This window comes from Schizosaccharomyces pombe, assembly GCF_000002945.2.
Source record: "Schizosaccharomyces pombe strain 972h- genome assembly, chromosome: I".
NCBI classification, from domain to species: Eukaryota; Fungi; Ascomycota; class Schizosaccharomycetes; order Schizosaccharomycetales; family Schizosaccharomycetaceae; genus Schizosaccharomyces; species Schizosaccharomyces pombe.
In genome coordinates this window covers 2,588,666-2,613,221 of record NC_003424.3, presented here as the reverse complement: position 1 = coordinate 2,613,221, position 24,556 = coordinate 2,588,666, and the positions used below count along the sequence as shown (strand labels likewise).

The following is a 24,556-nucleotide window of genomic DNA, read 5'->3' as shown; positions in this document are numbered from 1 at the left end:
AGTAAAAGGTCTCTTATGTTACAGTCAATTAGGGTTTATGTGTCTTTTACATGCTAATGTTAACTAAAGAAACTTTTTCAAAATTTCTTCAATAATCTTGCATTTGGGAGCTTTAAAATTTGATTATCGAATAAGAAAGTAATATAACTATTCACATAATCCATAGTCTCTTTGTTTATTCACATCCATTAGAATAGGCTTACAAAGTACTTATACTATTTATGAAACGCCTCTTATTAATCATCTAAAAAAGTATTTATGTATAAATGAATTTGAAAATGTTAACTGAAAGTGCGAAACCAATTTATGCAACATGAATATTCTATCTACTATAATAAATGTACATCAAACATTACCAGTACTAAAGGTACTTAATTTTCTTTATAAGTTAAAACAAAAACATGCAAATTCAAATATTCCGCCAAGCAATTTTTAAATTGTTGCGCGCACTTACGGAAGAGTATAGCTAATAATCATAAAAGCTATGATGACGACGCCTCTCAATTTCCTCTGCTAATTCATAGTCGTTATAATAAGGCGCAGAAGGCTCATAAGTAGTATGCGTTAAAGGCATATGCTGCCGAGAAATACGAGAATCAGACATGTGAGGCGGACTTTCATAAACTCCATAAACTGAGGAAGTGGGGTAGTATGGAGAAATCTGTCTATGCCGTTTATGGTAATACGGAGAAAACGATGAATTGTTAGATTCGTATGAATAGTGCGTTTCAATAGGAGGCGGACGATTCAAATGGAGCAGGGAGCGATTTTCTAAAATTGGCTCCCAATTATATCTTGATTGATTTGAAAACTGAGAAGGGCTCTCATGAAGACGATGAATGCCATTATAAGGAGGAAGCGATTTACGGGAAAGAAAAGTGCCGTCATAGTCTACAGAATTCCTTATCCCCGGAGGTAGAATATAAGTATTTTGATGAGGGAAAGGATGAGAAGTTTGATCTAAAGAAACCGGTTTATCTAAAAGGACAGCAGAAGGACGAGGGTGAGGCATTATATCCTTATAATCCCGAGTTGACATGACATTGTTCTCCAAGGACAACTCAGGTATTCGATTGACTTGTAGCGATTGCAATTCCTTTGGATAGGGGATCCAAGATGGAGAATACGGATGCAAATCCGAAATTGGTGATTGATTTCCCAGAATGACAGACGGCTCTTCGTTTTTTACGGAGACAATTGAGTTTTTTTCATCTGATAAAGGAACCGAAGGAAACCTAGTAGAGCTAGGTCTTGTTGACTGGGGAGGTGAAGGAAGGCGAGGAGAAGTAAAAGCTTTGTTAATAAGTAGGTTATTGCCCTGCTCACTCGATTCCAAATGTTTAAGACACGGGACTGCAACGTTAGTTGCCCTCGGAGGAGAAGGAGCTGACACAAGCGATACGGGAAGCGCAGATGATGGTGGAGACGGCATATACAGGTTTGATAACTCCACTGATCCAGTATCATTTTTCAACGGACTACGGCGAAAAGTGTTCGGTTGATATGTCTCTTTATTCACATTTTTTTTATTTTCCTTAGGCGTTGATGAAGAATTGCTAGGAAGAACTGAAGAAGGATTAAAAGCTTGATTCCCATACAAAGATAAAGTACTCTTTGCTAACAATTTATTAGATTTTTCCGGTTTTGAGGACTCCTCTTGAGTCCCAGTAGAAGATTGTTTGCTAGTGTTTACAACGGGAGTAATATCCTCTTTCATCAAACCAGTGGCTTCAGGTTTTGTTTGACTATTAAGTAAGGAATTAAAATCACGGTTAATGTCTAGCCGTGGTAAATTAGTAGATGATTTAGAAAAACAGTTTTCGGACATAGATTCTCTGTTACTAAAACCTCCATTCTTAAATTCAGAAGGAGTATTTTCATCTCTGGTTTGTGCTTTGGGTGATGATTTCAGGAGTTTGTTATTACCTTCATCATTTGCAATTTCGACTTTCCGTTTAACAGAATCAAAATTTTTTAAAGATTTATGTAATCTATCTCTTAAAAATTTTAAACGAACATTGTTCGGAACCAAAAATTGTTGATGTTTCCCTTCAAACACAGTATCTCTAAAAGAAATTATTTTTTTGTATTCCTTCTCCACAGAAGGTTCAACGGCATCCATTAATATTTAAATTTAACCAAAACAATAAAAATTCATGAATTCCCAAAAAAAGTTTTATTCAACATTTGGATGTTGCCAAGATATACGCTCTTGAATGTGCGTAGAGGTGACCATTAAGGAGCGCTGCACCACTGTATATATTATCTTGCATAATACAAACATAACAAAAACATTCATTAATCAAAATTGCTAAAGGCTCAAATGGGTTCTTTTATATTCTGGATACTACAAAGTTAAGCTTTTGCATTGTACGAATCACATTATTTTTTGCTTCAATTACGCACACTGCCTTAGCACAAATCTGTTTTACTTTTACCATTGAACGTGATCAGCAATTGTATTAAGACAGGGGTGAATGTGAACTACTAAATAAATTAACAGTCGATTTAAGAGAAATGCCATCGATTATCCTTTACTGTTCGTGGAATCAAGATCGTGGGTAAGTGGCACACATAAAATAGATTTTGTGCAATCTTTGTACTGACTGCTAAATTTAGCTTTTTATCAATTGGTTCTGAGAATGGCTATCAAGTTTATCGCTCCAATCCGTTTACCCTGTGCTTTTCAAAAAGTAAGCTGTCAATGAATTTCCGAGAAGTGGAAACACAAGCCCATCTTACACGACTTATAACTTACTGATTGTAGAAGCCAATGGGGCAAGTATTTGTGAAATGCTTTATGAATCTTCTCTACTTGCTTTCGTGAATATTTCCCCTGAGTCGACGAGGTTACTAAAATTGGTTGACATCAAGGTAATTAGTTAACTGAGATTCTGCATTGATTTCTTAATTTTAACCCATATTTTTAGAGAGATATCGTTTTATGCCGAATATTTTATCCGAGTCCTGTGCTAAGTGTACGTTTCACATGGAATCGTTTAGTTGTTTTAATTAAAGGGAGTATTTACGTATATAATCTAAAAAACATGGAATTAATTAATACTCTAAATACCTCGAAAGGAAATGTTATAGCTTTTGCTGTTCATGAGAATTATGTTGCATATAATTCACCGACCAACCCTGGTGATATTTATTTAGCCTCATTGGATACTGCAATACCCGTCACATTGATTCATTGCCATTCTTCCGCTGTCCAAGTAGTTGACTTTCATCCGCGTGGACATTTGATTGCGACTGCATCCGCAAAGGGAACTGTAATCCGTGTTATAACAACTAGTGATGGTGAATTGGTGACAGAATTGCGCAGGGGATATATACCTGCATCCATTGTATCTATCTCATTTCACCCAGTTGAGCCTTTTCTGGCTTGTGCTTCTGAAAATGGTACTATTCACGTTTTCAAAATCTCTAAGCAACCATCGGATCCGAATTCGTCTCCTACATCTTCCGTAACTGTGTCATCTTCTTGGTCAAAATATTTAACTTCAAATGTAGCAAAAGTTTGGGACACTAGGAAAGAATTTGCAACTGCTAAGATTCCTGAAGCTTCTTTCTATGGAAAAATAATTTTTTCGAGCAGCGGTCCGCACATACAAGTAGCTTCTTATTCAGGACACTATTATCGGTTCGCAGTAAATCTTAAAAATGGAGGAAATTGTGCTTTACTTGAGCGTTACATGTAAGCTGTTTGTTAAATTTTCGATTATTAACATATCTAGCTTTGACGATTAACTTTTTGCGCACAAGTTTTAAATTTACTCATACATCAGCTTCACAATGTTTTAGCTTTCATGGTCTTATGTTTTTTTTTTATTTACTGAACATGCTATCATTTATGTTTAGACCTTTGTAGATAATTTATTAAAATGTTAATGTCGATAAGTTGGTGTTTCACTAATATATTATACACCGGTACAGATGTGAAAAATTATCATTACGGTAGACACCTTACAAGTGCATCATATATCCTATATAAATTTTATATGCATTCCATAAATTCAATATTTGTACCGAAACAGGAGAATTAAAAATTCGAAGATAACAACATTCTATTAGAAACCCATAAAATTAAAGTAAATTTTTAGCGGCACGTTGACAACGCTAAAATCCAACCATGAAAAATTCCAGCTATTAACAAGTCCAAGAAGAAAGTAAAACATACGATGACTTATAAGAAGTAATCGGGTGTTCTTCTGGTGACATGTAATTCCTCCTTTCGGGGAGCAGTATCATATTGGATAAATGCGTAATTTATGTGGTCATCAATTCCCATAATGGCTGCTTGGTTTCCACATCGATAACAATAATTGGGAGCAGAAAAAATAGTAACAACATTATGGTTTGTAGTCCAATTATAACCTTCCATAACTAGCTGATGAGCTCTTGCTATTAAATCTAAACCGTTATTATGGTTAAATGCTTCAGCAATATCCGGGCCAAACGTATACCCAGCACCTCGAGGAGAAATACCCCAACCAGGTCGGTCATCAGGATCTGACCATAACAAGTCGCATATCGGACCTTCATGAGGAACCTCTTGCACACGATCTAATATACGAACATGGTCAAGTGTATCAATACTAGGAGAAAGACCTCCGTGAAGGCAAAAAATTCGATCTTCAATTAGGGCGGTGAGAGGCAAATAGTCAAAAAGATCTGTAAAGTACTGCCAAACATTCGCATTTCCATACTTTCTAAGGCATTCATCATAAAATCCATAAACTTGTGTAATTTGCCTAGATTCATGGTTTCCACGTAATATTGTTATACGCTGGGGATATCGAATTTTAAAAGCAATCAGTAGAGAAACTGTTTCTACACTGTGATATCCTCTGTCAACATAATCTCCCATAAACAAATAATTTGTATCAGGTGAAGGGCCGCCAATATTGAACAACTCCATTAAGTCATGGAATTGTCCATGAATATCACCACAAACCGTTACAGGGCATCGGACGCTTTGAACGTTTGATTCTACAGAAAGTACCTCTTTTGCGAGATCACACATTTGAATGACATCTTCCTCTGAAAGAGGTTCGCATCGACTCAACTGTTCAATCCAACGATCGACCTCTCCAATTTTTCCAGAGACAGACATCTTGTTGAAAAAAACTTAAAGCAATAGTTAATAAACGACTAAATTTTTAATTAAAAAGAAAAGCATCCACAGAAAAATCCATAAGGGCTTTTCCGTTTGTATGCTATCCTGCGTTGAGCATGCGTTTTTCAACTTCCCACTTACGAATTCACTGGATGACGGGGGTATTGTAAGCTTATTCACTTTCTTGACAAAATAATGGTGTCTGAGGTACGTTTACTGTACATATACTGTATTTTATTATTTATTCGTTCGTATGTGGGAAAGAGAAATATTATGTTTTACAGACACGGTGGGGAGTTAGGTGAAGAAAGAAAATGATGCGAGTACGGGAAAATTTGTATGAAGGTTGAAAGGTATGGTAGTAGACAGGATACATAAAGTCACAATATTTCATGTTTTAAATTTTATTTCAATTTATTAATAACCAAAATATTACAGACATGGATTTCGTAATAGCAATTTTTTCTGCAAGCCCCTTAAAACATCATTACAAGTTTCCTGACTTTGAGTAACTTTACCAAACCAAAATATAACAATATGCGTGATCTACATTATGTTATACTCGCTACCTTATTTCGGCGATCTCACGACCAAAAGACGCAAAATTTAATATCTCTTTATTTTCTTTCTTAAAAAAAATAAAGAGATATTGTAGCAATGCGACCACTTACGGACTGATATGATATAGGATTTTTCATACAAGACTCGCAAATGGATGAGTATATAAATACAAATTATGTTAAATCATTGCTTCTAACAACCCAAACTAATCGAACCGTTGGTGAATGATGCATTTAAATTGCTATGAGGACCTGCTTGAAACTAAGTTTCGAGGCGCTGATAACAAATATCTATCAACTTTAGGTATAAAAATGTTGAAGTACGAAAACTTCTTAGGTATTATTCAGATTTAACTGCTAAAGAATAATTTTTGCAAATCTTTATGGATATCAGCAAAGGTTTCGAATTCAGAGAAAGAAATTTTCTCCCTTTCACAATATTTAATTAAATCACGTCCTTTCTTGGCAAACAAGTGTTCTGTTTCCTTCGCAGCACTCAAATCGGAAACACCATCTCCGCAATAGACCATGTGAGGACGTTTACTTTCTGGCAATTGAGCATACGGACGGATAGTAAGGCTTTTGTCGTGTCCAAAATGACTGTCATCATGATACACAATGTTCCATTGACCATCAGGATGCACATTGATGTCATTAGAAACAATTTCAATACTACTTGCTTCTTCTTTGCCAAGGTATTGCTCAAAAAGTGCACGAATAAAAGGCTCCATACCACTTGAAAGGATGATTACACGAATGTCTTGAGACTTACACCATTCATAGAATGGTTTAAATGATGGATCAATGGCGACATTCTTCTTGAGAACCTCCAAAGCTTCATCATAGCTTAAATGCACTGAATCCAACATCTTCGCGAAAGCATCACTATGAATTGTTAAGAGTTGATTTACGCGTCAAACGCTTACCGAAAAGAAATGGAACCGTCAAGAACTTGTTGATTTAGATTCACACGGTTGGCGTTGCCCATTCCAAAGTTGTCTAAAACATAGTTAGTAAACCGTCGCCGTCGAGTGTTGCAGTAATAAAGCATTCAAGGTGGGCAGGGAAATTTTTGACCCAATGTTATAAAATCATAGATTTCTCTTACAGATTTTCGTAAATCTTCAATAAATATTCAGTTAAGCTTAATTGTAAGAACATTTTCTAACTACCTTTATACATCTTTTTATATCTGTAACAATCTTCCTATTCCCAACCTTACCAGTTAAGTAGTCATTGGAATCCTGGAGTGTAATAGTTCCTAGACCCCAAAAGTTAGTTGTCTGTTTTTATTGAAATTATTTTTTCATACCGTCAAAGTCACTGAATACGTATAACTGCTTTTTCTGAGCCATAGTCCAAATCTTTTTGAATTGCTGAAATTGCTTGCTTTGTACAGCTATCCAACTCTAGGATTTAAAGTAACGAAACTTACCAGCACTGATATAAAGTTTGTTGTTTATTCCGTGATTAGCAAGCAGTCGTTTGTTCGAGTCATGATAAATGTCATATTTTATCTTTTATATGCAAAAAAATGAAATTCTTAAAGTAATTTACAGTCTTCTTTATTTTAAAGGGCTGCAGATTAAAAATCGAAATTAGTGTAGAGGTTGAATTAACTTAAAGCATATATTTATCAAAGAAAAGAAATGATATTCTATATTTCTGCAAGGGGTAAACGATATCCTCAGTACGTTTTACCATAAATCCTAAGAAAAGTGGCCCAAGCCTTGTAAAGTGAAGTGTAATTTTTTTTTTTTTTGTTTTTTCTTTTTAAATTTCAAATGCTTTTTACATCTACAACATTCTCTCAAGCGTGAGTTTCGCTTATCCTAATGTTAGCTACGCAGTTTCGTATTCGTTTTAATGATACGTAGAACTGCGGTGAGTTTTCCTTGTGACCTATAATATCGCAATACACAGATAATATAAGTAGCAACTGAGTGTAGGTATTGTATTAACAAGGTTATAATGTTACCTATCACTGGTATAGCTTGTAACTGAACTGAGGAACGAGGTTTAGCAGTAGCTCTATTTATAGTATTCAGATGATATAAATATTAATAGATTATCATTAAGATCAGTCTCAATATCGTATCATACATAGTACGATATTTAATTAGGACATGTGACATATAGTGATACGCAACGTAAGTATTATAGCGTATTATAGTATTGCTGATACCTAACTATAAATAGCATATTCTAAGCTGTTTATGAATATTTCCGTAAACCAGCTTTATGGCTGGTGCAGCAGTACATTATGTTTAACTCACTATATGAAGACATGAAAGGATATAACAGTAATGTATAAGTATTAAGAAAGTATGTTGCAACGACTTTCTCAGTCTATTAAGGGATTTGCTGCTCGCTTTCCCAAAATCTATAATAAAGGAAATGGATCAGTTCAACAGACTATACTCCAAGCGAGTCAACGCTTGAATGAATTAACTGGTTATTCCTCCATTGAGGCATTAAAGAACGCGGTTGTAAAGCAGGAGACAAAGCTCCGTGATTTTAGATTATCTGCAGCTGAAGCAAGAAAGCGTTATATTGAAGCGGTTGAAAAAAGATCGTCAAGTCAACGTGAAGTCAACGAATTGTTACAACGACGTAGTAGCTGGTCTACTATTGATTTAGAAAGATTTACTAAACTATACCGTGATGATTATTCAAACAAAGAAGAAGAAATTAAGGCTCAAGAAGATGTGGATGTAGCGGAAAGGCGGGTAGAGGAAGCTCAAAATGGATTGGTGCGTTCGATTTTATCGAGATACCACGAAGAACAAGTTTGGAGTGATAAAATCCGGCAAGCAAGTACCTGGGGTACATGGGGATTAATGGGAATTAACGTTGTTCTTTTTGTGGTCGTTCAACTAATATTGGAACCAAGGAAAAGGAAACGGTTGGTTCGTGAAGCTGTGGATCACATTGACAAGGAACGAGAACTTGAAATAAATGATGAACTGAAAAAGATTTCCGAGAAACTTGATAAAAAAGGTGAAGCTGTCGGCCAAGCATTAGAGCTTACTTCTCCGAAAATTGACAATAAAAACCTTCCCAAAAATTCTGCGTCCTTAATTCTTCCTCCTATTAATTACGATACGTTTCACTCTTTTTTGGATTCGCTAAAATATTTCCTATCTCGCTTTTTGTCTACAGACTACCGCATTCAATTGACTTATCGTCAACTGTCTATTCTGGCGACCAAATTTACGGTAGGCGGTGGAGTTATTATTTACACCTTTATTCACTTGTTTGGTTTAGCATTCAAGCGTTGAATTATTTACATTAACAATCGTTAATTACAAGATTTTATGGTAAAGGTTTTATAGATTACAAGTTTTAAAAAGAGCAGATATTTGCGTTATGAGCAAAGCAGATGTATATCTTCATTTATTCAAACTAAGAAACCTTATCAGAGAATCCAAGTGTAACTACCTAATTCCATTTTGCCAAAAAAAATATTAATGAAATATTCTTAATCATAATTTTGACTTGAGTAACTTATTTCGTACAATAAATAATGCATTACTTCCATTCTTTCTTTGTATTTAATTTTCATATTTTTGACTCATTATAACCATCGACAACGAATACATTCATCTTCAACACACCGCTGATGATACGAATGTCCACAGCGAAAATGTACCATAGGTAACTCTAAATCGATTCCACAGGTAGAGCATTTAGACTCTTGCACGACAAATGCTCTTGTACGAAGAATTGAAAGTTGACTAGTAATTTCTTCAATATCCCGCTTACCCATTTCAATAGCCTCATTTTGTTTCGAGATTGATTCACGATAATTGTCAAGAACAGATTGCATTGAGTCACTAATGTGCTCGAGCTTGATATTGACTGATTTTCCAAGAATGTCTAACAATTGTGTTGGCGAAATAAGACGTTGAGAAACAATTATGTTAACTATTTCGTTGATATCCTGATACCAACTATCAACGTTTTCTAAAGACGCAAAACAGTTCAACATCATGATGTACAACTCTTGCTGATCTGGACCATGAACACGAACCATTTTTAATGCCCGTTCAATATCGTTTTGCTGACAGAAAGAGCGAAATATATCAAGCGTTTGACCCGATTTTCCTTGAACAAAACGAACCCCGTCATCAAATCCTAGAATTTGAGATATTAAAAAGACTGCATTAAGGTCTACGTTTTTTTCTACTTTTTTTAGAAGGGAATTAGACTTTTCTTGCCAAAATTCTTGCTTTTCAACGTTTGAGGACGCAAATGATTCTCTTATATACGCTTCGAAAAGACATGTATTAATGAGAGTCTTGTAATTTGGTGATGCATTTGGTAATATTCCTTCCAGAAATGAAATCAATTCTGAGTTATGATTTAAAAAAATATGAAAGCAGGTTTGTGGACTTGGTGCAGTATAAGAAACATCCTCTGAAAACAATGCTGCACGTTGATTTTCCTCTTGAGAAGGAGAAATTTCGTATAAACTAGGAGGTAAACTAAAGTTAGCAACCTGTGCATAGGGAAGTAGTGAAAGATAAGTTTGTCTCAAAGATTTCGCAGTCTTAAGTTCACCTTTAGATTCAGAGGTAGATAAATCCCCTCTGTGAGAATTGGAGTAAAATTGTATAAAAATATTGGTCGTTTTTTCAGGCAGTTTATCTAATAAAACTCGGCCATATTTTAAAAGCAATGGAAGCAAATTTGAAGGGGGTAAACTTTCGAAAAACCTTAATGCTTCAGAATACTGTTCACTTTCAACCAGAACATCTAAAACCCGCTCGTTATTATTGAAACGTATTGCTAAATGCTTCGCTTCATCTAACAAATTAGAATCGTAACAAATTTTAAATGCTTGATCAAAATCAATTTCACCTATGTCAATAAGTTTCCTAATTGAAGGGGAGTCATGTATCTCAACATAACAAGATAATAGCAATAATCGGTGATCAGAAGTCGCTAAACCCGTCTTTATAAGTTCTTCAAGAAGACGGATAAGTTGCTTAATTTCTTGAGCTTTCAAAAATTCAAGACATACGGAAGGAATGTCGATCGACTTAATAGAACGTATATACCAATCCATAGAAGCCGAAAAGTCACCTCTACGGAAAAGAAAGGAGGCATAATCTCGCATTAATGATTCTCTAAATTCAATGTCCATATTTTCTTTTTTGGCTAAAGATATTGCCAAGTTGTACATCATTTTTTGGCAAAGCAGCGAAATCTCTTCTTGCAAAGTGATTCGTTTTAACTCAAAAACGTTATCATCAGCGGTCACTACCAAAAACCCATGTTTTAATGGCAAGATTGAAACAGCAACATCCTTCAGATGACCTTCCCAAACAATGAGGTTTCTAGAAAGATCAACAAGGAGGAGACGTGGAGGAAACGCAGGATTACGCGATGCGTCCGCTTTTCTTATTGAACTTGACGATGAAAATGACTTTTTTAGCCCTTCGTTGGTCGATGAATCAGTTCCTAATGTTGGAGTGTAACATAAAGCAAGAATGGAACCCATTACTGTCATGTAGTGCTTTTCTCCAGGAAACGTAAAACAAATTTTTTCACGTTTAGAGTCATAAAATGTAAGGCCGGAGGACCTTGTACAAACGAATGAGGAAGAGTTTTTTTCGCGTGATTGTAAAGGTGTTGTTTTACAAGAAGAAGAGCAGTTTAAGGAAACACCAGTGTTGTCTAAACAGCTTAAAGATTTACCGCTCAAAGAGTAAGTTTTGTTTGTGGTGGCAATGAAGAGAACAGAGCTCTGATCATCTAAATATGTCAATCCCGTTATCGGCTCACCAAGATTGTGTGAATAGGAATTTTTAATTCCTCTTTCACGCAACGGATTTCCATGATAGCACGATACAAGGCCTCCACCAAATCCACAAGCAATAGTCTTATCAATGGGAGACTGAGAAACTGCAATTATAGGATACGGAGACTCGTTTATAGAAAACTTGTGCGTAGTAACCAAAACAAACTGTGGTGGTTCATTTTCATCTGCCTGAGAAAACGCGTAAATAATTACAGTACTATTGGTGCCAGTACCCCCTTCAACATTAGAAAATAATAAAAATGTTTTGTTATCAAGCCAAAGAATTTGTTGAATTGAAGATTCGTCTTCAACTTTAATCGATTGTAGTGACTTAAAAGATGAATTATAGATCGAGACGTCACCAAAAGCTGTAGCAAATACTACTAGTTCACCATTTGAGGAGAAGCTACTAGTCAGTCTATCGATATTTTCTTCTATCGCTTTAACCTGAAACAAAGTTATTCTCTTCCAATTTTTAATGAACGTTGACATGATTCATAAAACAGGCTGCACCTTACTGGCACTCTATATATAATACCGCATAGAGTTCTGCATAGAATACGAGAAAAACTATTAAGCAATTAAACTTGTAAAATATGCGATAAGGGCTTCAAACCCAAGTTGCTTATTAAAATCACGGTGGTGAAGGTTGAAATGCAATATAATGTATTCGCAATTACATCTGAAGCTGTAAATTTTGACCACTTCTATAATGATATATGTCAATGTCCAAGTAAAAAACCTCGATTTAGTAATATTTAGGTTTCATTAGTTAAATCTGGGATAGACAATACTATTATGTTCGTTTATAGAAGCTATATTATATGAAACTTTTATAAATCGTTAGGTATTTATTGAATTACTGTTTAAGCGATTATAAATACCAACTATTTAGACGATCAAGTGAAATTGAAGTACAGTAAGTGAAATAAAACATACCGTAAGGTTATCTAATCAGATAATGCATTTTATTGTCTCTGTCGTGAGGAAGCTAACGTTTTAAAAAGGTAATTTTGGAATACTGTAACGCGACGGTATATAGATTTATATATCTATTTTATTTATTTTTCTTTGCTCAACTGTTAAGTTCGGGTAAAATCTTTCTCATTGAACTTGAGTAGTGTTTTGAAGTCAAAAACGTAAATAATAAATTATCACATACTTGATATTTATTCCCTTAGCTACTTAACTTATTTGAACACGTTTAGCCCATCGTTTGTATTTTTGTAAACAGCAGAATAAAGAGACAACAATCTCCAATTGTAATAAATTGGGATAAGCATAACACTTCAATTTTTCATGTCAATTGTTTTATTCAAAATTTTTTCAGAGAAATTTGTTGATGAAGCAACTCATCAGTAATTACAATTTGGTTGCTTTTAAAGTATTTCGGACCGTTACACGATTACTGAATGCTTAGCTTACACAACTGCGAAGAAGCTTTTTAACGGTGCCAAAGACCATTAAATAAACAACGTATATTTTAATATATATTTTGGTAATTTTAAAAATTATAAAAACTGAGTCTGGCAATTCTTTCATTATCTAAGTGTCAACCTAAAAGTTCCTGGTTGTCCTTTCAGAAATTAAACACTGAGTAAATTATTCAAACTCACAATAAACTGGCTGCTTAGTTAGCTTAAAAAATTATTCGGTTATTTGCAAGTCACTGCATTTATCAAGAAAAAAAGATAAATTATTTTTTAAATTTATATGTGTGCATACCAAAGACATTAACTGGCACGGTCAATCCACTTTTTATTAAACAATGAATATTATTTAACTAGGTTTAAGTTGACGAGAGATTTTGTTCCATAATAGAAAAGATTAGCTGATATTTTACATTATATCATGCGTAATGACTGCTCATGGTATATAATATCATTAGCTAACATAAATTAAGTTAATTCACATATTTAGCCATAATATACAATTTATGAAAATGAAAGCCAATAAATTTTCTGGGACAAAATAACAATATCGAGAAGAGGTATTTGTTTTGTAAAGAACGCCCGTACGGTAAACAAGATTATTATAAAAGTCACATCGTCTCTATGATAAAACTTTATATCTTCCACTTTAAGAAGACCTTGGGAGCAAAATACGTGCATAAAAAGCCTATACCGGAGTAAACAATAATTCTGGCTATGGTTTCAATATCAAACCTAACAGGATGTGGATGACTTTGATGAGAAGTAATAACTCCTAATTCAGTTCCAATGTTTCCCGGAGAATGGTTTGAACCAGTTGCTGCGCGAATGCCTTTCTCACTCTGAGATTTTGGCTCTAAGTAACTTAATCTAAGCGATTTGAAAATGGGTGGTAAAACTGCCAGCAAAGCTTGCTTTGCGAATGATTTCCATATAAGAATCATGCAAACTCCTATTAAATTGTTAGCGAAGCTTTTTTTTACTAATTTAGTTCAATAACATACCAAAAAGTACCCTTACAAAAAATTTGAGCAGAAAATAAGAATTTAAATTATCATGAAGATGAGATAAAGATTCTGGAGAAGCAAACCAAGTTCCAAGATCAATCCCCATTATGACAGATATAAATGAAATACTATCTTCGAGACAAATACATCTTTCAGCTGGCTGAGGGTGAAACCAAATAAAAAACAGAGCAAGAACTACTGATAAAATGGGAACACTGGTAGAAGAACTAGACCAGACATTATGAAAAAAGTCCGCATACTTCCACTGAAATATGGCAAGTGTCACTCCAAGAATTGTGCCAGTACTTACATCCATAAAACCATGCATACCGCAATATATGCGACCCAAAGAAATGGAAGCGATATATAACAACACAAGAGAAAGAAGGAAATAATAGGATATAGAAGACATCGAGTCGGACATGCTGAGGAGGAGGAATAACGAGTAAAACCCAGTTGCCATGGCGTTTGTTGTATGAGTACTAGGAAATCCATATTCATATTCAGCATCCGACGACAGGGTTAGACGCACCATCGGAGGAGAGCGAGGTCTAGGCAAGCAAAAATAATCTTTAATGCAACCACTGAAGTAAACACCGGCTGCAAAAAGCTGTGTAATATCTAGAGTATAGTATATACAACCGGACCAGAAAAATATGGGCAAAGCAAGCATAAAGAACACGTGAGTCCCCAACGTTGCAGTGTACATGAAATAAACATCTAGCCAAGGATTTCGAAAAAAAGACTGCGTAAACGAATGTTAGTTTAATACAATTTTTTTTTAAAGAAAAGCCAACTTACTTGAATTTTATACAATAAACGAGTTTCTTTTCGAACAATTGGTAAAATTAATTCACGCAACTGAAAACGTAATGATTCTTTGCCAAACGCATTTGAGTAAAAATTAACATGCTGAATTCCAAGGTATTTCTGAGAAGACGGAATATCCACATTTTTTTTTTTATGGACCATTGCAAGGCATTTATTTGAGAACTCAATCGAGAAATTCAGATATTACACACTTATGCTCTTCCTTAGTCCTTTGCAATGTGCAAAAGACTTCGCGCGCTACCACAACTTATTTACCACCAACACCTAGTAGGTATTTCCGCACACACAATCGTACCATAGTGAACTTGAATATTTCGCTAAAAGTATAGACTAACTAAATATTAACCCCGAAAAATTCAAACACTTATAGATATGCCTGAAGTTAAGAAAAAGGGATTGCAGAATGTATTTTCTCAATCTTTAATGCTTTATAAAGTCGTTGTCATTGGCTAAGATAAAAGTCATTTAGAAATAAATCAAATAGAGTTGAATGGAAATTTGATTCTATAACTAGTGTAAACAGTAAATAGGCATTTTCGTGTTATTTCAATAAATAAAATCATTATATTTTTCTTCTTTAATCTATTTCAAGTAAGGCGCCGTGTAATTAGGTATTAAGAGGTATTTGTTGCCTAAAATTCTCAAGTTTGTATTTCATTTCGTACTAAATATGATACTTTATTTGTTAATAGAGAATGATGAAAGTGTAAAATAGAGCAGGCAGTTTATCGCGTTTCCAATGTAAACTAGAAGAGATAGGAAATTTTGTTATACACGTTCCAAAGTAATGTCAATGTAATTTCAATAATCATGTGAACTTCTGATATAGTGCAATGAATTATGAACTTAAGCATCCATTGCTGATCGAATCATCTTCAATTAATCCAACGCATTACCTTCTGCAGTAATGGCTTCAGCAATTGCACTATAAATATGTAGCGAATACAATAATTACTAAAGCAAGACTAAGAATTTAAAAATCGCTCTACCTTTTAACAATGATTGTTCTGAATTTTTTTCACCATCCAGATTATGATGTACGCGAGAACGGTTATAGCGATACTTCCAACCTTCCCATTTTGCTACTGCCGTATGTTATCTCAATACATGTCTATGCAAACAAAGTTTTGAACGTAACTCCTATTTAAATCTTTTTTTGATTAGAAAATAAATAGATGATTTAGCTGAAACCTGAATTCTTTCGCATTGTTAAGCATAGTCGACTACACATAACTTTTCTGTACACCTTTCCCTAAATGTCAGAAATTAAGAAAACGGAGAAATTGGGTGTAAAAAGCAGTAAACATCTTGCTGCTGGTGCTTTGGGTGGATTTATTTCCAGTACAACTCTGCAGCCTTTGGATTTGTTGAAAACTCGTTGTCAACAAAGTCAACGCGACTCCCTTCCTAAAATGGTACGCCGAATAATCCTTCATGAAGGAGGTGTATTTTCTCTGTGGAAGGGTACTTTGCCCTCAATTTTAAGGTCTACCACTGGTTCATCTTGTTATTTTTATTTTTTGAACTGGTTAAGACATTTTGCTCCTCAATCAAAAAATATTGCGTCTTCCCATATACAGAATTTGTGGATGGGAGGATTTGCTAGAGCTGCTGTAGGATTTGCATTTATGCCTGTTACGGTTATAAAAGTTCGTTATGAGGTATGAGAAAAATATTGAAACTAATCATTCCCATATAGTATAGCATTTTACTAATCAACAATTGATAGAGCAACCTATATTCTTATACCACCATTTATTCGTCAATTAGGGATATTTGGAAAAAAGAAGGTATATCTGGTTTTTTTAGAGGATTTGGAGTCACCGCATTAAGAGATGCACCTCATGCTGGGCTATACGTATATTTTTATGAACTTTCTAAGCAAAACTTGCATAAACTCTTTGATCGATTCAGTCCATCCTCTTCGGTGCAAGGCACTGTGCCGCATCGCAATATTGTCAATGTAATGTCGGGTCTCATTTCAGGTGCTACTGCAACAGCTATCACAAACCCATTTGATATGCTCAAAACTCGTGTTCAATTAGAACCTCATATATACAAAAACTTTTTGCATTCTGCAAAACTTGTATATGCCAATGAAGGATTTAGAGGATTCCTTGATGGATTCTTCCTTCGTGTACTTCGAAAATCTATTTCATCTACAATTACTTGGTCTGTTTATGAATGGGCACTTCACCGTAAGGTTATTAAATAATTTAAAAAGAGAGAAAAAGGTTTAATTTATAGTACCATAAATTAACAGTATTGGTATGAATGAACCTGATCCGTTCGTTTGAGCACATAATGCTATTTTATTTTGACCTAAGTATTCTAATGTATTAATATAAACTTTTAATTAGATTTTTAATAGCTACTCTTTCTGCCGGTCAGTATGCATCATCTCCAACGTTCTGTAATTATTAGCTTTTACAGTGTACAAAGAATAAATACGTATTATTATAAATTCGTAATATAAACCTTTGAGTTATCGAATACAATGTTTGCTGCTAACACGTTGGTGCGCTTACTATTCCACCACATGGATCGTAACGACACTGCTTCTCGTTGTTGAACAAGTATGCTAAAGGTTATATTACAGGAATCTTAAGAACTTATCTTAGTCATACAAAAATACTTGCTGCAATAATGTCTAATGGCTTGGTAATTTTACATGCTGGCGCTGGCTTATACAGTGGTCAACGGGAAATCCAAGCCAAAAAAACCTGTTCTGAGTAAGTATTTACTGAAAGTTATTAATAAACTAACTTTCAGTGCTTGTAAAGCTGCTATTCAGGCTCTTAAAGTTGGCCAATCTGCCTTATCTGCTGCTATTCAGGCAGCAAAAATTATGGAGGATAGTCCAGTGACAAACGCTGGTGTAGGTTCTAATTTAAACATTGATGGAAAAGTTGAGTGTGAGGCTGGAGTCATGGATTCTGAAAGTGGTTTAACTGCAAGTGTTGCTTGTTGCAATTGCTGTAGGCATCCTTCAGAAGCATGTTTATATATTTTAAACAAAAGAAAGGTAATGAGCCAACATGGACTGGTACCTCCTGCAATGCTTGTTGGGAACGGAATAGAGAAACTTCTCCTTCATAGTAACATAAAACTTGTTCCAGAATCACATCTCATAACTGAGAGATCTATGAAAACTCAAATAAAATGGAAAGAAATCCTTTACCAAAATCCAATCAATCTCTCTTCGCAAGATACCATTGGCGTAATATGCGTGGATAAAAATGGTAGAATTGCCGTTGTAAGCAGCAGTGGAGGATTATTACTTAAACCAGCAGGGAGGATCGGATCTTCTCCGATACCAGGGCATGGTTTTTGGATTGAAAGCTTTGATAATAAGTCTCATTCCTCTACTTGTGCTGTTGCTACCTCTGGAACTGGTGAACATATTAGCAACACTTGTTTTGCTTGTCGTTCTTCACAACTTTTAGTTTCCGAGGATAATGTTGTATCATCTTTAAATAAATTAATTAATGACTTTCATGGTAAGCTTATTGACTTGTGCGTTCGTATCCCGTACTTGTTCTAACTGTTAAGAACATCCATCTGCAACATTATATTCAGATTTGCAAGTTGGAATCATCTTTGCTAAAGTTGAAACCTCAAATTCCCATAACAAAAGGATCATTTTTGGATTAGCACATTCATCGCCAGACATGGTAAGTGTATCTTGATTGTCAAAAAATGATTATCACAACTAACGAAATTTTATTAAGGTTTTTGGTTTTATGAAAGGGGATCACTCTAAACCTACAACAGAAATTTCAAGAAAGGGTTCCAAAAGGTCTTCTGTTCAACTTTATGCCGAAAGACTTTAAGACAAGGATTGCTCAACCAGGTTGAAATAATTTAGGCTAGAACTGTAAAAATCATCTTTTTAAAAAACAGTTTTTTTTTCCATGATAAGTTATTTGATTACGTATCGGTATTTTATTTTTTTGTTTCTTTACAATATTTCCAAAGTTCCAGAATTGAAATTATTGATGTAATATGAAGTATCAAATCTCTTAGTTTAACTCTTTGGAATTGAAAAACATTTCATACTTTAATCACATCGAATGTCTTCACAAGTTAATTTTATTAATTTCTTACATCTGTTATGAAGCTTTTTGATGTTTACAATGTTAATAAGACACTGCTTTAAGATAATGTTATTCTCACATCGCAAAAACATTTAAGGAAGCCTAGAGTATTCATTAAAAATTACAAACAGTTAATGCGACAAGCTTGAAAAAAACCACCAGTTTCCAAATTGGTGCTCGGTTTCGCTAATTTTTTCTTTCCTAATTACTTTTTCGAAGTTTTAGTAAATAACTTTCATTGATCATTAAATCTACAAATTACAGCTGTTGTGCTTGAACAACTGCTAATTATTTCTTTTTGGTGTCCGCAAAAGTTTTTATACAATGGCACCTTCTGAGAAAAAACTTACTGAGGATAAAAAAAATTCCTCATTGAATAAAAAGATTGAAACATCTAATTCAAGCTCTGAAAAATCTTCGGAAAATAATAATGGTGACTCACAAAACAACGAAGCCCCTAAAACTTTTAAGGAATTAGGAGTAATTGACGAATTATGCGAAGCTTGTGAAAAACTGGGATTTAAAACTCCAACTCCGATTCAACAAGAAGCCATTCCAGTTGTATTGAATAAACGAGATGTTATAGGTCTAGCTCAAACTGGTAGTGGTAAAACTGCAGCATTTGCGCTGCCTGTCATTCAAGAATTGTGGAACAATCCGAGCCCATTTTTTGCAGTCGTGCTTGCTCCAACTCGAGAACTTGCCTATCAAATATCTGAACAATTCGAGGCTATAGGAGGTAGTATCGGCGTTCGCAGTGTTGTAATTGTTGGTGGTATGGATATGGTAACTCAAGCAGTCGCTTTATCAAAAAAGCCTCATGTCCTAGTTTGTACACCCGGACGTCTGATGGATCATTTGGAGAACACGAAAGGTTTTAGTTTAAAGAATTTGAAATATTTAATCATGGATGAAGCCGATCGTCTTCTTGATATGGATTTTGGTCCAATTATTGATAAAATTCTTAAAATTATTCCTCATGAAAGACGTACTTTGTTATTTTCTGCTACTATGACTAGCAAGGTTGAAAAGCTTCAGCGTGCATCCCTTCACCAACCCGTGCGTGTTGCTGTATCTTCCAAGTTTAGTACCGTCGATACCCTAATACAACGGTATTTGTTTTTTCCATTTAAACACAAGGACACGTATCTCGTTTACTTGGTAAATGAACTTGCCGGCAATTCAATTATCATATTCGCTCGTACAGTAAACGATACTCAACGGTTGGCCATATTATTACGTACCTTAGGATTTTCTGCTATTCCTTTACATGGACAGTTGTCTCAAAGTAATCGTCTTGGGGCTTTAAATAAATTTAAGTCAGGTGCGAGATCTACTCTTGTTGCAACTGATGTCGCTGCCAGAGGTCTAGATATACCTCTTGTTGATGTAGTAATTAATTACGACATTCCTACCGACTCAAAGGCATATATTCATAGAGTTGGTCGTACCGCTCGAGCAGGTCGGGCAGGTAAATCTATTGCATTGGTTACTCAGTATGATTTAGAACCTTTTCTTCGAATTGAAGCTACAATTGGCAAAAAAATGCAGGAATATGAAATTGACAAGGAGGGTGTATTTCTTTTATCTGAACGTGTTGGAGAAGCTCAACGTGAAGCTATTATTCAAATGAAGGAGATTCACGATAGGAGAAAATCAAAGGGAAAATTGCACACGAAGCGCAAACGTGATGATCTTGATCGTGAAGAACAAATCTATTAATAAATAGAGCGGAAAAAGGGTTATTGTATTTATAAAATATAAATATTACTAAATTCTATAGATGAAAGGCAAAATTTTTGGGAAAAAACTAGGTCTTTAAAACCTACTGTTAGGGAAGTGGTTTTGAATTAATTAATAATAACAATACTTTAAAACGAGGAAAGCCAAAAAGGGAATAATCATTAAGATATGTGTACAGAAAAAGCTTGTAGTTCTTAATAGAGAAAAGATAAAATAATCATCGACTGCTATCATAGGCTTTAATTTTAAAGGTTCCTTTGGTTAGATCATATGAGCATTTCCTAACTACAAACCCATACAAGTAATGGGTAATTGGAACAGTGGACAAGTGCCAAAGAGCATGAGCATCTATAAGATTTGCAATAGGGCTGAAGTCAAAGAGTTCCAAGCTTGTAGCCAACATTAGACTAGTAACAATGTACGCTGGCCATCTAGTCCAGTAAAGTCCAGAATTTCGATTTGACCAGGAGTAGTAATACCACAGTATATTTTGGACTAAACCTACTGCGACGTTTGCTTTCATATTATAACCATAATCGAAGGAATAAAAAGAAAGATAACTTACATGGGCAATAAAGGCAGCTATGAAGATAACGCCTATTATCCAACACAAAAGTTTTCCCCCCGGTAATTGATCCAGTCTCAGCATCAATATTAAGGTACAATAAGAACCAAAAAGAACAAAAGCGCCGGCAGAGAAATAATCGAGTTTTTCGGTAATAGGCGTATCACGAATGTGAAATACACTGCTCCAAACCCAAGCATTCATTCCTACAATAGCCCAGCTTAAGCACAATCGCTTAGCTGGATGCTCATCTGGAATACACCTGCGCATTATATGGTAACCATTGTAATGGATCATAAAGTTGAGCATTGAAAAGAAGACACTGAAAAGCTCTTGAATACCAAAAACTCGTATAAAGTACCATTTTCCATGGTATTGTTGCGAAGGTAAATTATGAGCGGCAAAATAATTTTCCGCAGTTATTTCACATTCATATCCGCAGTTACTACCGCAATCCCATCGAAAGAGCTTCAAGTCCAGCGGAAGTTTTGACGTATCTGATGGGTTTCCGTGACATTTATTTTCGATGCACCTATTTACACAAGAAACGTATACGGGATGTAGGTCTCCTGCACTAGCTGAAATCTGCCGGAAAAGGCTTAATGCAGTGAAAAGAAAAAAGATTGTAAAGTTCCTCAAAACTCTCATAACAATAGAATAAATAGTATACCAAAAACGAAAAGTTTATAATCAGGTTCTTCAGGTAACAGCTAGTACATGGAGGTCATGGACAGGAGTGCTTTGAGCACAGACCGGTTGAATAGATATATTCACCCATAAGGAGTAACAATGTAACTCGACGTTCTCAACAAAATAAATCTAAATGAATGAATTGCTTATTTCAAGCTTGTTTAAACAAATTTCATCACTTAAAATTGTAGAGAAAACGGTGGATATCACTCACAAAAAATGCCTTTTTTTTTTGAAAATCGCGTTGTTAGTTAAAATGCCAGGAAGATGTAAGACACTCGGCAGCTCTGGCATAACAATTTAGAAAAATAAATAAGAATAATGATTAATTTTAACCAGCTTGACTTGTATGAATCTTTAGCAATCGAATAAGACTTCACGTACGACACATGTATAGCGAATCTAAATAGTCATCTTATAGGCATAACAAGTGATAAACGATCAGTAAAGTAATAAACTAATTCTGCAAGAAATAAAAGAAAATTTTAGTTTAATCCTGAAACAATTAAACTAATAACCTTTTTATGCGACGCCATTAGAACGCCTTCTAGATAAACATGGGATCAACTTGAACTTAGCAGAAGGCTTTGTTAACTATCTTTGACGTCTTCTTCTTCGTTAGAAGCAGAAAATACAGTCTCATAAAATCTTTCAGGGCCGCTGACACGAATCTGTTTTTGAATTAAGCTTGTAAGCCAGTCTTTAGGTTTGACTTGCGTTTCACTGTCTTGAACAAATCCAGATACCCGACGAAGTTCCGCAACCTGTGGACCATTAAACCATTCTACTAACGTTTTAACATCTTCTTCAGAGCCATTTAACAAACCAATTTCTTCCATTGCAAGACGCAGATCGCCCAAATCGCAACAGCTCCTCCTGCCAACTTCAGCTTTTGCCATAGCGGTTTCTGAAAGAAGTCTAATATACCGGATAGTAATATCAGTAAAAGAGTTTAATAATGAAACCTTCGTTCGGTCAATGCCAGCTGCGCGAAGTGTCTGAGAACAGAAAATCCTCATTAGCGAGAAATACAGCTCGTCAATTTGTGTTTCTTCCATCTCCGATAACTAGATAAATCGAACGATAGACTTATTAAAAGTCAAGTAATGTCTATACCAGCTCACAGTATAGTTTTTATGTTGCAGGGGACTTCCAACCTTTAAAGCTAGCTCATGGAATTGAATAAAGTGGAGACACAGCGCCTCGTTAGTCTTGCATAATGATACATACTACAAATTTTAAATAGATTTAATGGTTCACACAACATCGATATTGTATTTGTAAATTATCACATCGATTGAGACCCATTGAGCACAAAAACTCAAGTATCAATTTAATTACAAACCAAGTGTTTAAGAAGCCTTTATGCTGGAAATAAGACTGAAGTCGTCACAATAGAAACTGAGTTTGAATACTGAAATAATTTCATTTATTTCTCACGCTGGGAAGAACCACTATAAAAAAGGTGTTTTCGAAATTAGTGTGCCTACAGGTGGAAAACAGTTTTATTACTTACTCTACTATATTTCTTTCTTCCTGTTTCTTATCTAATGGCCTATCGAGACCGTACGGGTTTGTACATTACTTTTCGACAATCCTACTCTCATCATGGGCAACGATTGGAATTGTCGGGTTGGGACCCTAAAGAAGAACGGCAGAGTTTAGTCCATAAAGATAATAAAGATAACACTGTAATAGAGATGGACATGCTTGCCCCTAGATGGGTAACAGTTGAAGGAGAAATAGACAGTCTGCTGTTAAATACACGAAGAAATATTAATTTGCTTGATAAGCAATATGCTAAACATGTATTACCTAGCTTTTCCGACAAAACTGAGCAAGAGAATGAAATACAGAGATTAACCATTCAAATTACACAAGATTTCCAAAGGTGTCAGAAGCTTCTCCAAGTTACCAAAGCTCAAACAAACTCTGCAACAGGCTCAGAAGCTCTAATGGCTAAAAATTTCTTATCAAATTTAGCTAGCAGAATCCAAACTGAAAGTGCACAGTTTAGAAAAAAGCAATCTACTTATTTGAAGAGTATGTTATCCCGCGTTCTCCTTAACAAATGTACTGACCCCAAATTTTTTAGAACTTCGTGGTTTAAACGCCAACATATCTCCTGTAGAGTCAAAGCTCGACGAGACGGTATCCGACGTTGCAATTTCACAATCTACTATACAACAAGTTGCCTTAATGGAAGAACAAGGAGAAGACGAACAAGCTATACGACATGAAAGAGCTGTTGCCAAGATCGCTGAAGGCATTATTGAGCTAGCGCAGATGTTTCAAGACTTACAAGTGCTTGTTATTGAACAAGGAGCATTAGTAGATCGTATTGATTTCAATATTGAACAAACACAGGTTCATGCAAAATCTGCCGAAAAGGAGTTAATAAAAGCGGAGTCTCACCAAAAAAATACCGGGCGGCTTCGGTTTATATGTTTTCTAATACTTCTGATCGTTGCTTTAATTGTCATTTTGGCAATTAAACTGCTTCGGTAATTCATTTACCCTATTTCACTTTAATACCATGCTGCTAGTCATGAATGACCAATTTAATATTTTCTACGAAAAAGAAGGTTTTCTTTTTTTAATTTATGCTTAAATAAATCAGGTTTGTTTCTTTCTTTATTAAAAGACAACAGTTTTACATACAGATTAAATTTATGTACAATAAAACATCATTTTTTATAGTGAAA

General features: G+C 34.9%; 13 protein-coding genes and 14 long non-coding RNA genes across 27 annotated transcripts, besides 1 other annotated feature; 14 read left to right on the top strand and 13 right to left on the bottom strand.

The window, feature by feature from the left end:
* Nucleotides 1-219: 219 nt before the first annotated feature.
* iss10 lies at nt 220-2,196 on the bottom strand. Its single transcript, NM_001019273.3, has one exon. The coding sequence runs from the start codon at nt 2,120-2,122 to the stop codon at nt 467-469; it is 1,656 nt and encodes a 551-aa protein (NP_593844.1). The 5' UTR covers nt 2,123-2,196; the 3' UTR covers nt 220-466.
* Nucleotides 813-1,434, top strand: SPOM_SPNCRNA.3168. The gene has a single exon (NR_192535.1). It is a non-coding gene; the product is annotated as a non-coding RNA (long non-coding RNA).
* A 91-nt stretch (nt 2,197-2,287) lies between the features above and the next one.
* Nucleotides 2,288-4,041, top strand: atg1802 (phosphatidylinositol-3,5-bisphosphate binding protein Atg1802). Its single transcript, NM_001019272.3, has 5 exons — nt 2,288-2,561; nt 2,620-2,693; nt 2,768-2,874; nt 2,931-3,700; nt 3,741-4,041. Exons 1-5 carry the CDS (start codon nt 2,518-2,520, stop codon nt 3,751-3,753), a joined length of 1,008 nt encoding a protein of 335 aa, NP_593843.1. The 5' UTR covers nt 2,288-2,517; the 3' UTR covers nt 3,754-4,041.
* SPOM_SPNCRNA.3167 lies at nt 3,157-3,510 on the bottom strand. The gene has a single exon (NR_192534.1). It is a non-coding gene; the product is annotated as a non-coding RNA (long non-coding RNA).
* Nucleotides 3,862-5,426, bottom strand: ppa1 (serine/threonine protein phosphatase PP2A catalytic subunit Ppa1). The gene is made up of 2 exons (NM_001356070.2): nt 5,264-5,426; nt 3,862-5,133 (listed from the first exon to the last, which is right to left on the bottom strand). The coding sequence occupies exon 2, from the start codon at nt 5,117-5,119 to the stop codon at nt 4,190-4,192; it is 930 nt and encodes a 309-aa protein (NP_001342960.1). The 5' UTR covers nt 5,120-5,133; nt 5,264-5,426; the 3' UTR covers nt 3,862-4,189.
* SPOM_SPNCRNA.841 lies at nt 5,206-6,848 on the top strand. The gene has a single exon (NR_151223.1). It is a non-coding gene; the product is annotated as a non-coding RNA (long non-coding RNA).
* ptf1 (phosphoric monoester hydrolase) lies at nt 5,808-7,070 on the bottom strand. Its single transcript, NM_001019270.3, has 4 exons — nt 6,995-7,070; nt 6,905-6,943; nt 6,609-6,681; nt 5,808-6,567 (listed from the first exon to the last, which is right to left on the bottom strand). Exons 1-4 carry the CDS (start codon nt 7,035-7,037, stop codon nt 6,033-6,035), a joined length of 690 nt encoding a protein of 229 aa, NP_593841.1. The 5' UTR covers nt 7,038-7,070; the 3' UTR covers nt 5,808-6,032.
* On the top strand, nt 6,914-7,319 carry SPOM_SPNCRNA.3166. The gene has a single exon (NR_192533.1). It is a non-coding gene; the product is annotated as a non-coding RNA (long non-coding RNA).
* Nucleotides 7,320-7,518: 199 nt separating this feature from the next.
* Nucleotides 7,519-7,866: an LONG TERMINAL REPEAT.
* Nucleotides 7,867-7,937: 71 nt separating this feature from the next.
* SPOM_SPNCRNA.3165 lies at nt 7,938-8,606 on the bottom strand. Its single transcript, NR_192532.1, has one exon. It is a non-coding gene; the product is annotated as a non-coding RNA (long non-coding RNA).
* Nucleotides 7,991-9,171, top strand: she9. The gene has a single exon (NM_001019269.3). It carries the CDS (start codon nt 8,010-8,012, stop codon nt 8,961-8,963), a length of 954 nt encoding a protein of 317 aa, NP_593840.1. The 5' UTR covers nt 7,991-8,009; the 3' UTR covers nt 8,964-9,171.
* vps11 (HOPs complex subunit Pep5/Vps11) lies at nt 9,045-12,139 on the bottom strand. Its single transcript, NM_001019268.3, has one exon. It carries the CDS (start codon nt 11,978-11,980, stop codon nt 9,260-9,262), a length of 2,721 nt encoding a protein of 906 aa, NP_593839.1. The 5' UTR covers nt 11,981-12,139; the 3' UTR covers nt 9,045-9,259.
* Nucleotides 9,295-10,112, top strand: SPOM_SPNCRNA.3164. Its single transcript, NR_192531.1, has one exon. It is a non-coding gene; the product is annotated as a non-coding RNA (long non-coding RNA).
* SPOM_SPNCRNA.3163 lies at nt 11,009-12,044 on the top strand. The gene has a single exon (NR_192530.1). It is a non-coding gene; the product is annotated as a non-coding RNA (long non-coding RNA).
* A 303-nt stretch (nt 12,140-12,442) lies between the features above and the next one.
* On the bottom strand, nt 12,443-12,892 carry SPOM_SPNCRNA.3162. The gene has a single exon (NR_192529.1). It is a non-coding gene; the product is annotated as a non-coding RNA (long non-coding RNA).
* A 44-nt stretch (nt 12,893-12,936) lies between these two features.
* sgp1 (sphingosine-1-phosphate phosphatase) lies at nt 12,937-14,978 on the bottom strand. The gene is made up of 3 exons (NM_001019267.3): nt 14,727-14,978; nt 13,923-14,670; nt 12,937-13,870 (listed from the first exon to the last, which is right to left on the bottom strand). Exons 1-3 carry the CDS (start codon nt 14,895-14,897, stop codon nt 13,554-13,556), a joined length of 1,236 nt encoding a protein of 411 aa, NP_593838.1. The 5' UTR covers nt 14,898-14,978; the 3' UTR covers nt 12,937-13,553.
* Nucleotides 14,084-14,644, top strand: SPOM_SPNCRNA.3161. The gene has a single exon (NR_192528.1). It is a non-coding gene; the product is annotated as a non-coding RNA (long non-coding RNA).
* Nucleotides 14,844-15,258, top strand: SPOM_SPNCRNA.3160. The gene has a single exon (NR_192527.1). It is a non-coding gene; the product is annotated as a non-coding RNA (long non-coding RNA).
* SPOM_SPNCRNA.199 lies at nt 15,237-15,779 on the bottom strand. The gene has a single exon (NR_150620.1). It is a non-coding gene; the product is annotated as a non-coding RNA (long non-coding RNA).
* Nucleotides 15,780-15,840: 61 nt separating this feature from the next.
* hem25 (glycine transporter Hem25) lies at nt 15,841-17,119 on the top strand. Its single transcript, NM_001019266.3, has 2 exons — nt 15,841-16,417; nt 16,486-17,119. The coding sequence occupies exons 1-2, from the start codon at nt 16,013-16,015 to the stop codon at nt 16,969-16,971; spliced, it is 891 nt and encodes a 296-aa protein (NP_593837.1). The 5' UTR covers nt 15,841-16,012; the 3' UTR covers nt 16,972-17,119.
* Nucleotides 16,529-18,753, bottom strand: SPOM_SPNCRNA.3159. The gene has a single exon (NR_192526.1). It is a non-coding gene; the product is annotated as a non-coding RNA (long non-coding RNA).
* SPOM_SPAC823.09C (threonine aspartase) lies at nt 17,277-18,677 on the top strand. The gene is made up of 4 exons (NM_001019265.4): nt 17,277-17,488; nt 17,529-18,256; nt 18,309-18,430; nt 18,488-18,677. The coding sequence occupies exons 1-4, from the start codon at nt 17,403-17,405 to the stop codon at nt 18,587-18,589; spliced, it is 1,038 nt and encodes a 345-aa protein (NP_593836.3). The 5' UTR covers nt 17,277-17,402; the 3' UTR covers nt 18,590-18,677.
* Nucleotides 18,754-18,997: 244 nt separating the features above from the next.
* SPOM_SPNCRNA.3158 lies at nt 18,998-19,205 on the bottom strand. The gene has a single exon (NR_192525.1). It is a non-coding gene; the product is annotated as a non-coding RNA (long non-coding RNA).
* Nucleotides 19,014-20,769, top strand: rrp3 (ATP-dependent RNA helicase Rrp3). The gene has a single exon (NM_001019264.3). The coding sequence runs from the start codon at nt 19,178-19,180 to the stop codon at nt 20,573-20,575; it is 1,398 nt and encodes a 465-aa protein (NP_593835.1). The 5' UTR covers nt 19,014-19,177; the 3' UTR covers nt 20,576-20,769.
* On the bottom strand, nt 20,677-21,889 carry pga3 (GPI-phospholipase A2 activity regulator). Its single transcript, NM_001019263.3, has one exon. The coding sequence runs from the start codon at nt 21,807-21,809 to the stop codon at nt 20,814-20,816; it is 996 nt and encodes a 331-aa protein (NP_593834.1). The 5' UTR covers nt 21,810-21,889; the 3' UTR covers nt 20,677-20,813.
* Nucleotides 20,965-22,178, top strand: SPOM_SPNCRNA.3157. Its single transcript, NR_192524.1, has one exon. It is a non-coding gene; the product is annotated as a non-coding RNA (long non-coding RNA).
* A 263-nt stretch (nt 22,179-22,441) lies between these two features.
* On the bottom strand, nt 22,442-22,994 carry taf3 (transcription factor TFIID complex subunit Taf3; the record flags this gene model as incomplete). The annotated part of the gene is made up of 1 exon (NM_001019262.3): nt 22,442-22,994. Exon 1 carries the CDS (start codon nt 22,907-22,909, stop codon nt 22,442-22,444), a length of 468 nt encoding a protein of 155 aa, NP_593833.1. The 5' UTR covers nt 22,910-22,994.
* Nucleotides 22,995-23,131: 137 nt separating this feature from the next.
* tlg2 (SNARE protein Tlg2) lies at nt 23,132-24,554 on the top strand. Its single transcript, NM_001019261.3, has 2 exons — nt 23,132-23,894; nt 23,947-24,554. The coding sequence occupies exons 1-2, from the start codon at nt 23,402-23,404 to the stop codon at nt 24,357-24,359; spliced, it is 906 nt and encodes a 301-aa protein (NP_593832.1). The 5' UTR covers nt 23,132-23,401; the 3' UTR covers nt 24,360-24,554.
* The last annotated feature ends 2 nt before the right edge of the window (nt 24,555-24,556 follow it).

Bases quoted from the DNA above. Each gene is read 5' to 3' on its own strand.
- ptf1 (NM_001019270.3), bottom strand. From the start codon at position 7,037: ATGGCTCAGAAAAAGCAGTTATACGTATTCAGTGACTTTGACG. The intron at 6,944-6,994 runs GTATGAAAAAAT...TTTGGGGTCTAG, and splicing joins CGTATTCAGTGACTTTGACG to GAACTATTACACTCCAGGAT. The intron at 6,568-6,608 runs GTAAGCGTTTGA...AACAATTCATAG, and splicing joins GACGGTTCCATTTCTTTTCG to TGATGCTTTCGCGAAGATGT.
- tlg2 (NM_001019261.3), top strand. From the start codon at position 23,402: ATGGCCTATCGAGACCGTACGGGTTTGTACATTACTTTTCGACAATCC. The intron at 23,895-23,946 runs GTATGTTATCCC...CAAATTTTTTAG, and splicing joins GCAATCTACTTATTTGAAGA to AACTTCGTGGTTTAAACGCC.
- sgp1 (NM_001019267.3), bottom strand. From the start codon at position 14,897: ATGGTCCATAAAAAAAAAAATGTGGATATTCCGTCTTCTCAGAAATAC. The intron at 14,671-14,726 runs GTAAGTTGGCTT...TCGTTTACGCAG, and splicing joins GTTTATTGTATAAAATTCAA to TCTTTTTTTCGAAATCCTTG. The intron at 13,871-13,922 runs GTATGTTATTGA...ACAATTTAATAG, and splicing joins TTTTGTAAGGGTACTTTTTG to GAGTTTGCATGATTCTTATA.
- hem25 (NM_001019266.3), top strand. From the start codon at position 16,013: ATGTCAGAAATTAAGAAAACGGAGAAATTGGGTGTAAAAAGCAGTAAA. The intron at 16,418-16,485 runs GTATGAGAAAAA...AACAATTGATAG, and splicing joins TTATAAAAGTTCGTTATGAG to AGCAACCTATATTCTTATAC.
- she9 (NM_001019269.3), top strand. From the start codon at position 8,010: ATGTTGCAACGACTTTCTCAGTCTATTAAGGGATTTGCTGCTCGCTTT.
- iss10 (NM_001019273.3), bottom strand. From the start codon at position 2,122: ATGGATGCCGTTGAACCTTCTGTGGAGAAGGAATACAAAAAAATAATT.
- pga3 (NM_001019263.3), bottom strand. From the start codon at position 21,809: ATGAGAGTTTTGAGGAACTTTACAATCTTTTTTCTTTTCACTGCATTA.
- atg1802 (NM_001019272.3), top strand. From the start codon at position 2,518: ATGCCATCGATTATCCTTTACTGTTCGTGGAATCAAGATCGTGG. The intron at 2,562-2,619 runs GTAAGTGGCACA...TGCTAAATTTAG, and splicing joins TCGTGGAATCAAGATCGTGG to CTTTTTATCAATTGGTTCTG. The intron at 2,694-2,767 runs GTAAGCTGTCAA...TACTGATTGTAG, and splicing joins TACCCTGTGCTTTTCAAAAA to AAGCCAATGGGGCAAGTATT.
- ppa1 (NM_001356070.2), bottom strand. From the start codon at position 5,119: ATGTCTGTCTCTGGAAAAATTGGAGAGGTCGATCGTTGGATTGAACAG.
- vps11 (NM_001019268.3), bottom strand. From the start codon at position 11,980: ATGTCAACGTTCATTAAAAATTGGAAGAGAATAACTTTGTTTCAGGTT.
- SPOM_SPAC823.09C (NM_001019265.4), top strand. From the start codon at position 17,403: ATGTCTAATGGCTTGGTAATTTTACATGCTGGCGCTGGCTTATACAGT. The intron at 18,257-18,308 runs GTAAGCTTATTG...CTAACTGTTAAG, and splicing joins ATTAATTAATGACTTTCATG to AACATCCATCTGCAACATTA. The intron at 18,431-18,487 runs GTAAGTGTATCT...AATTTTATTAAG, and splicing joins CACATTCATCGCCAGACATG to GTTTTTGGTTTTATGAAAGG.
- rrp3 (NM_001019264.3), top strand. From the start codon at position 19,178: ATGGCACCTTCTGAGAAAAAACTTACTGAGGATAAAAAAAATTCCTCA.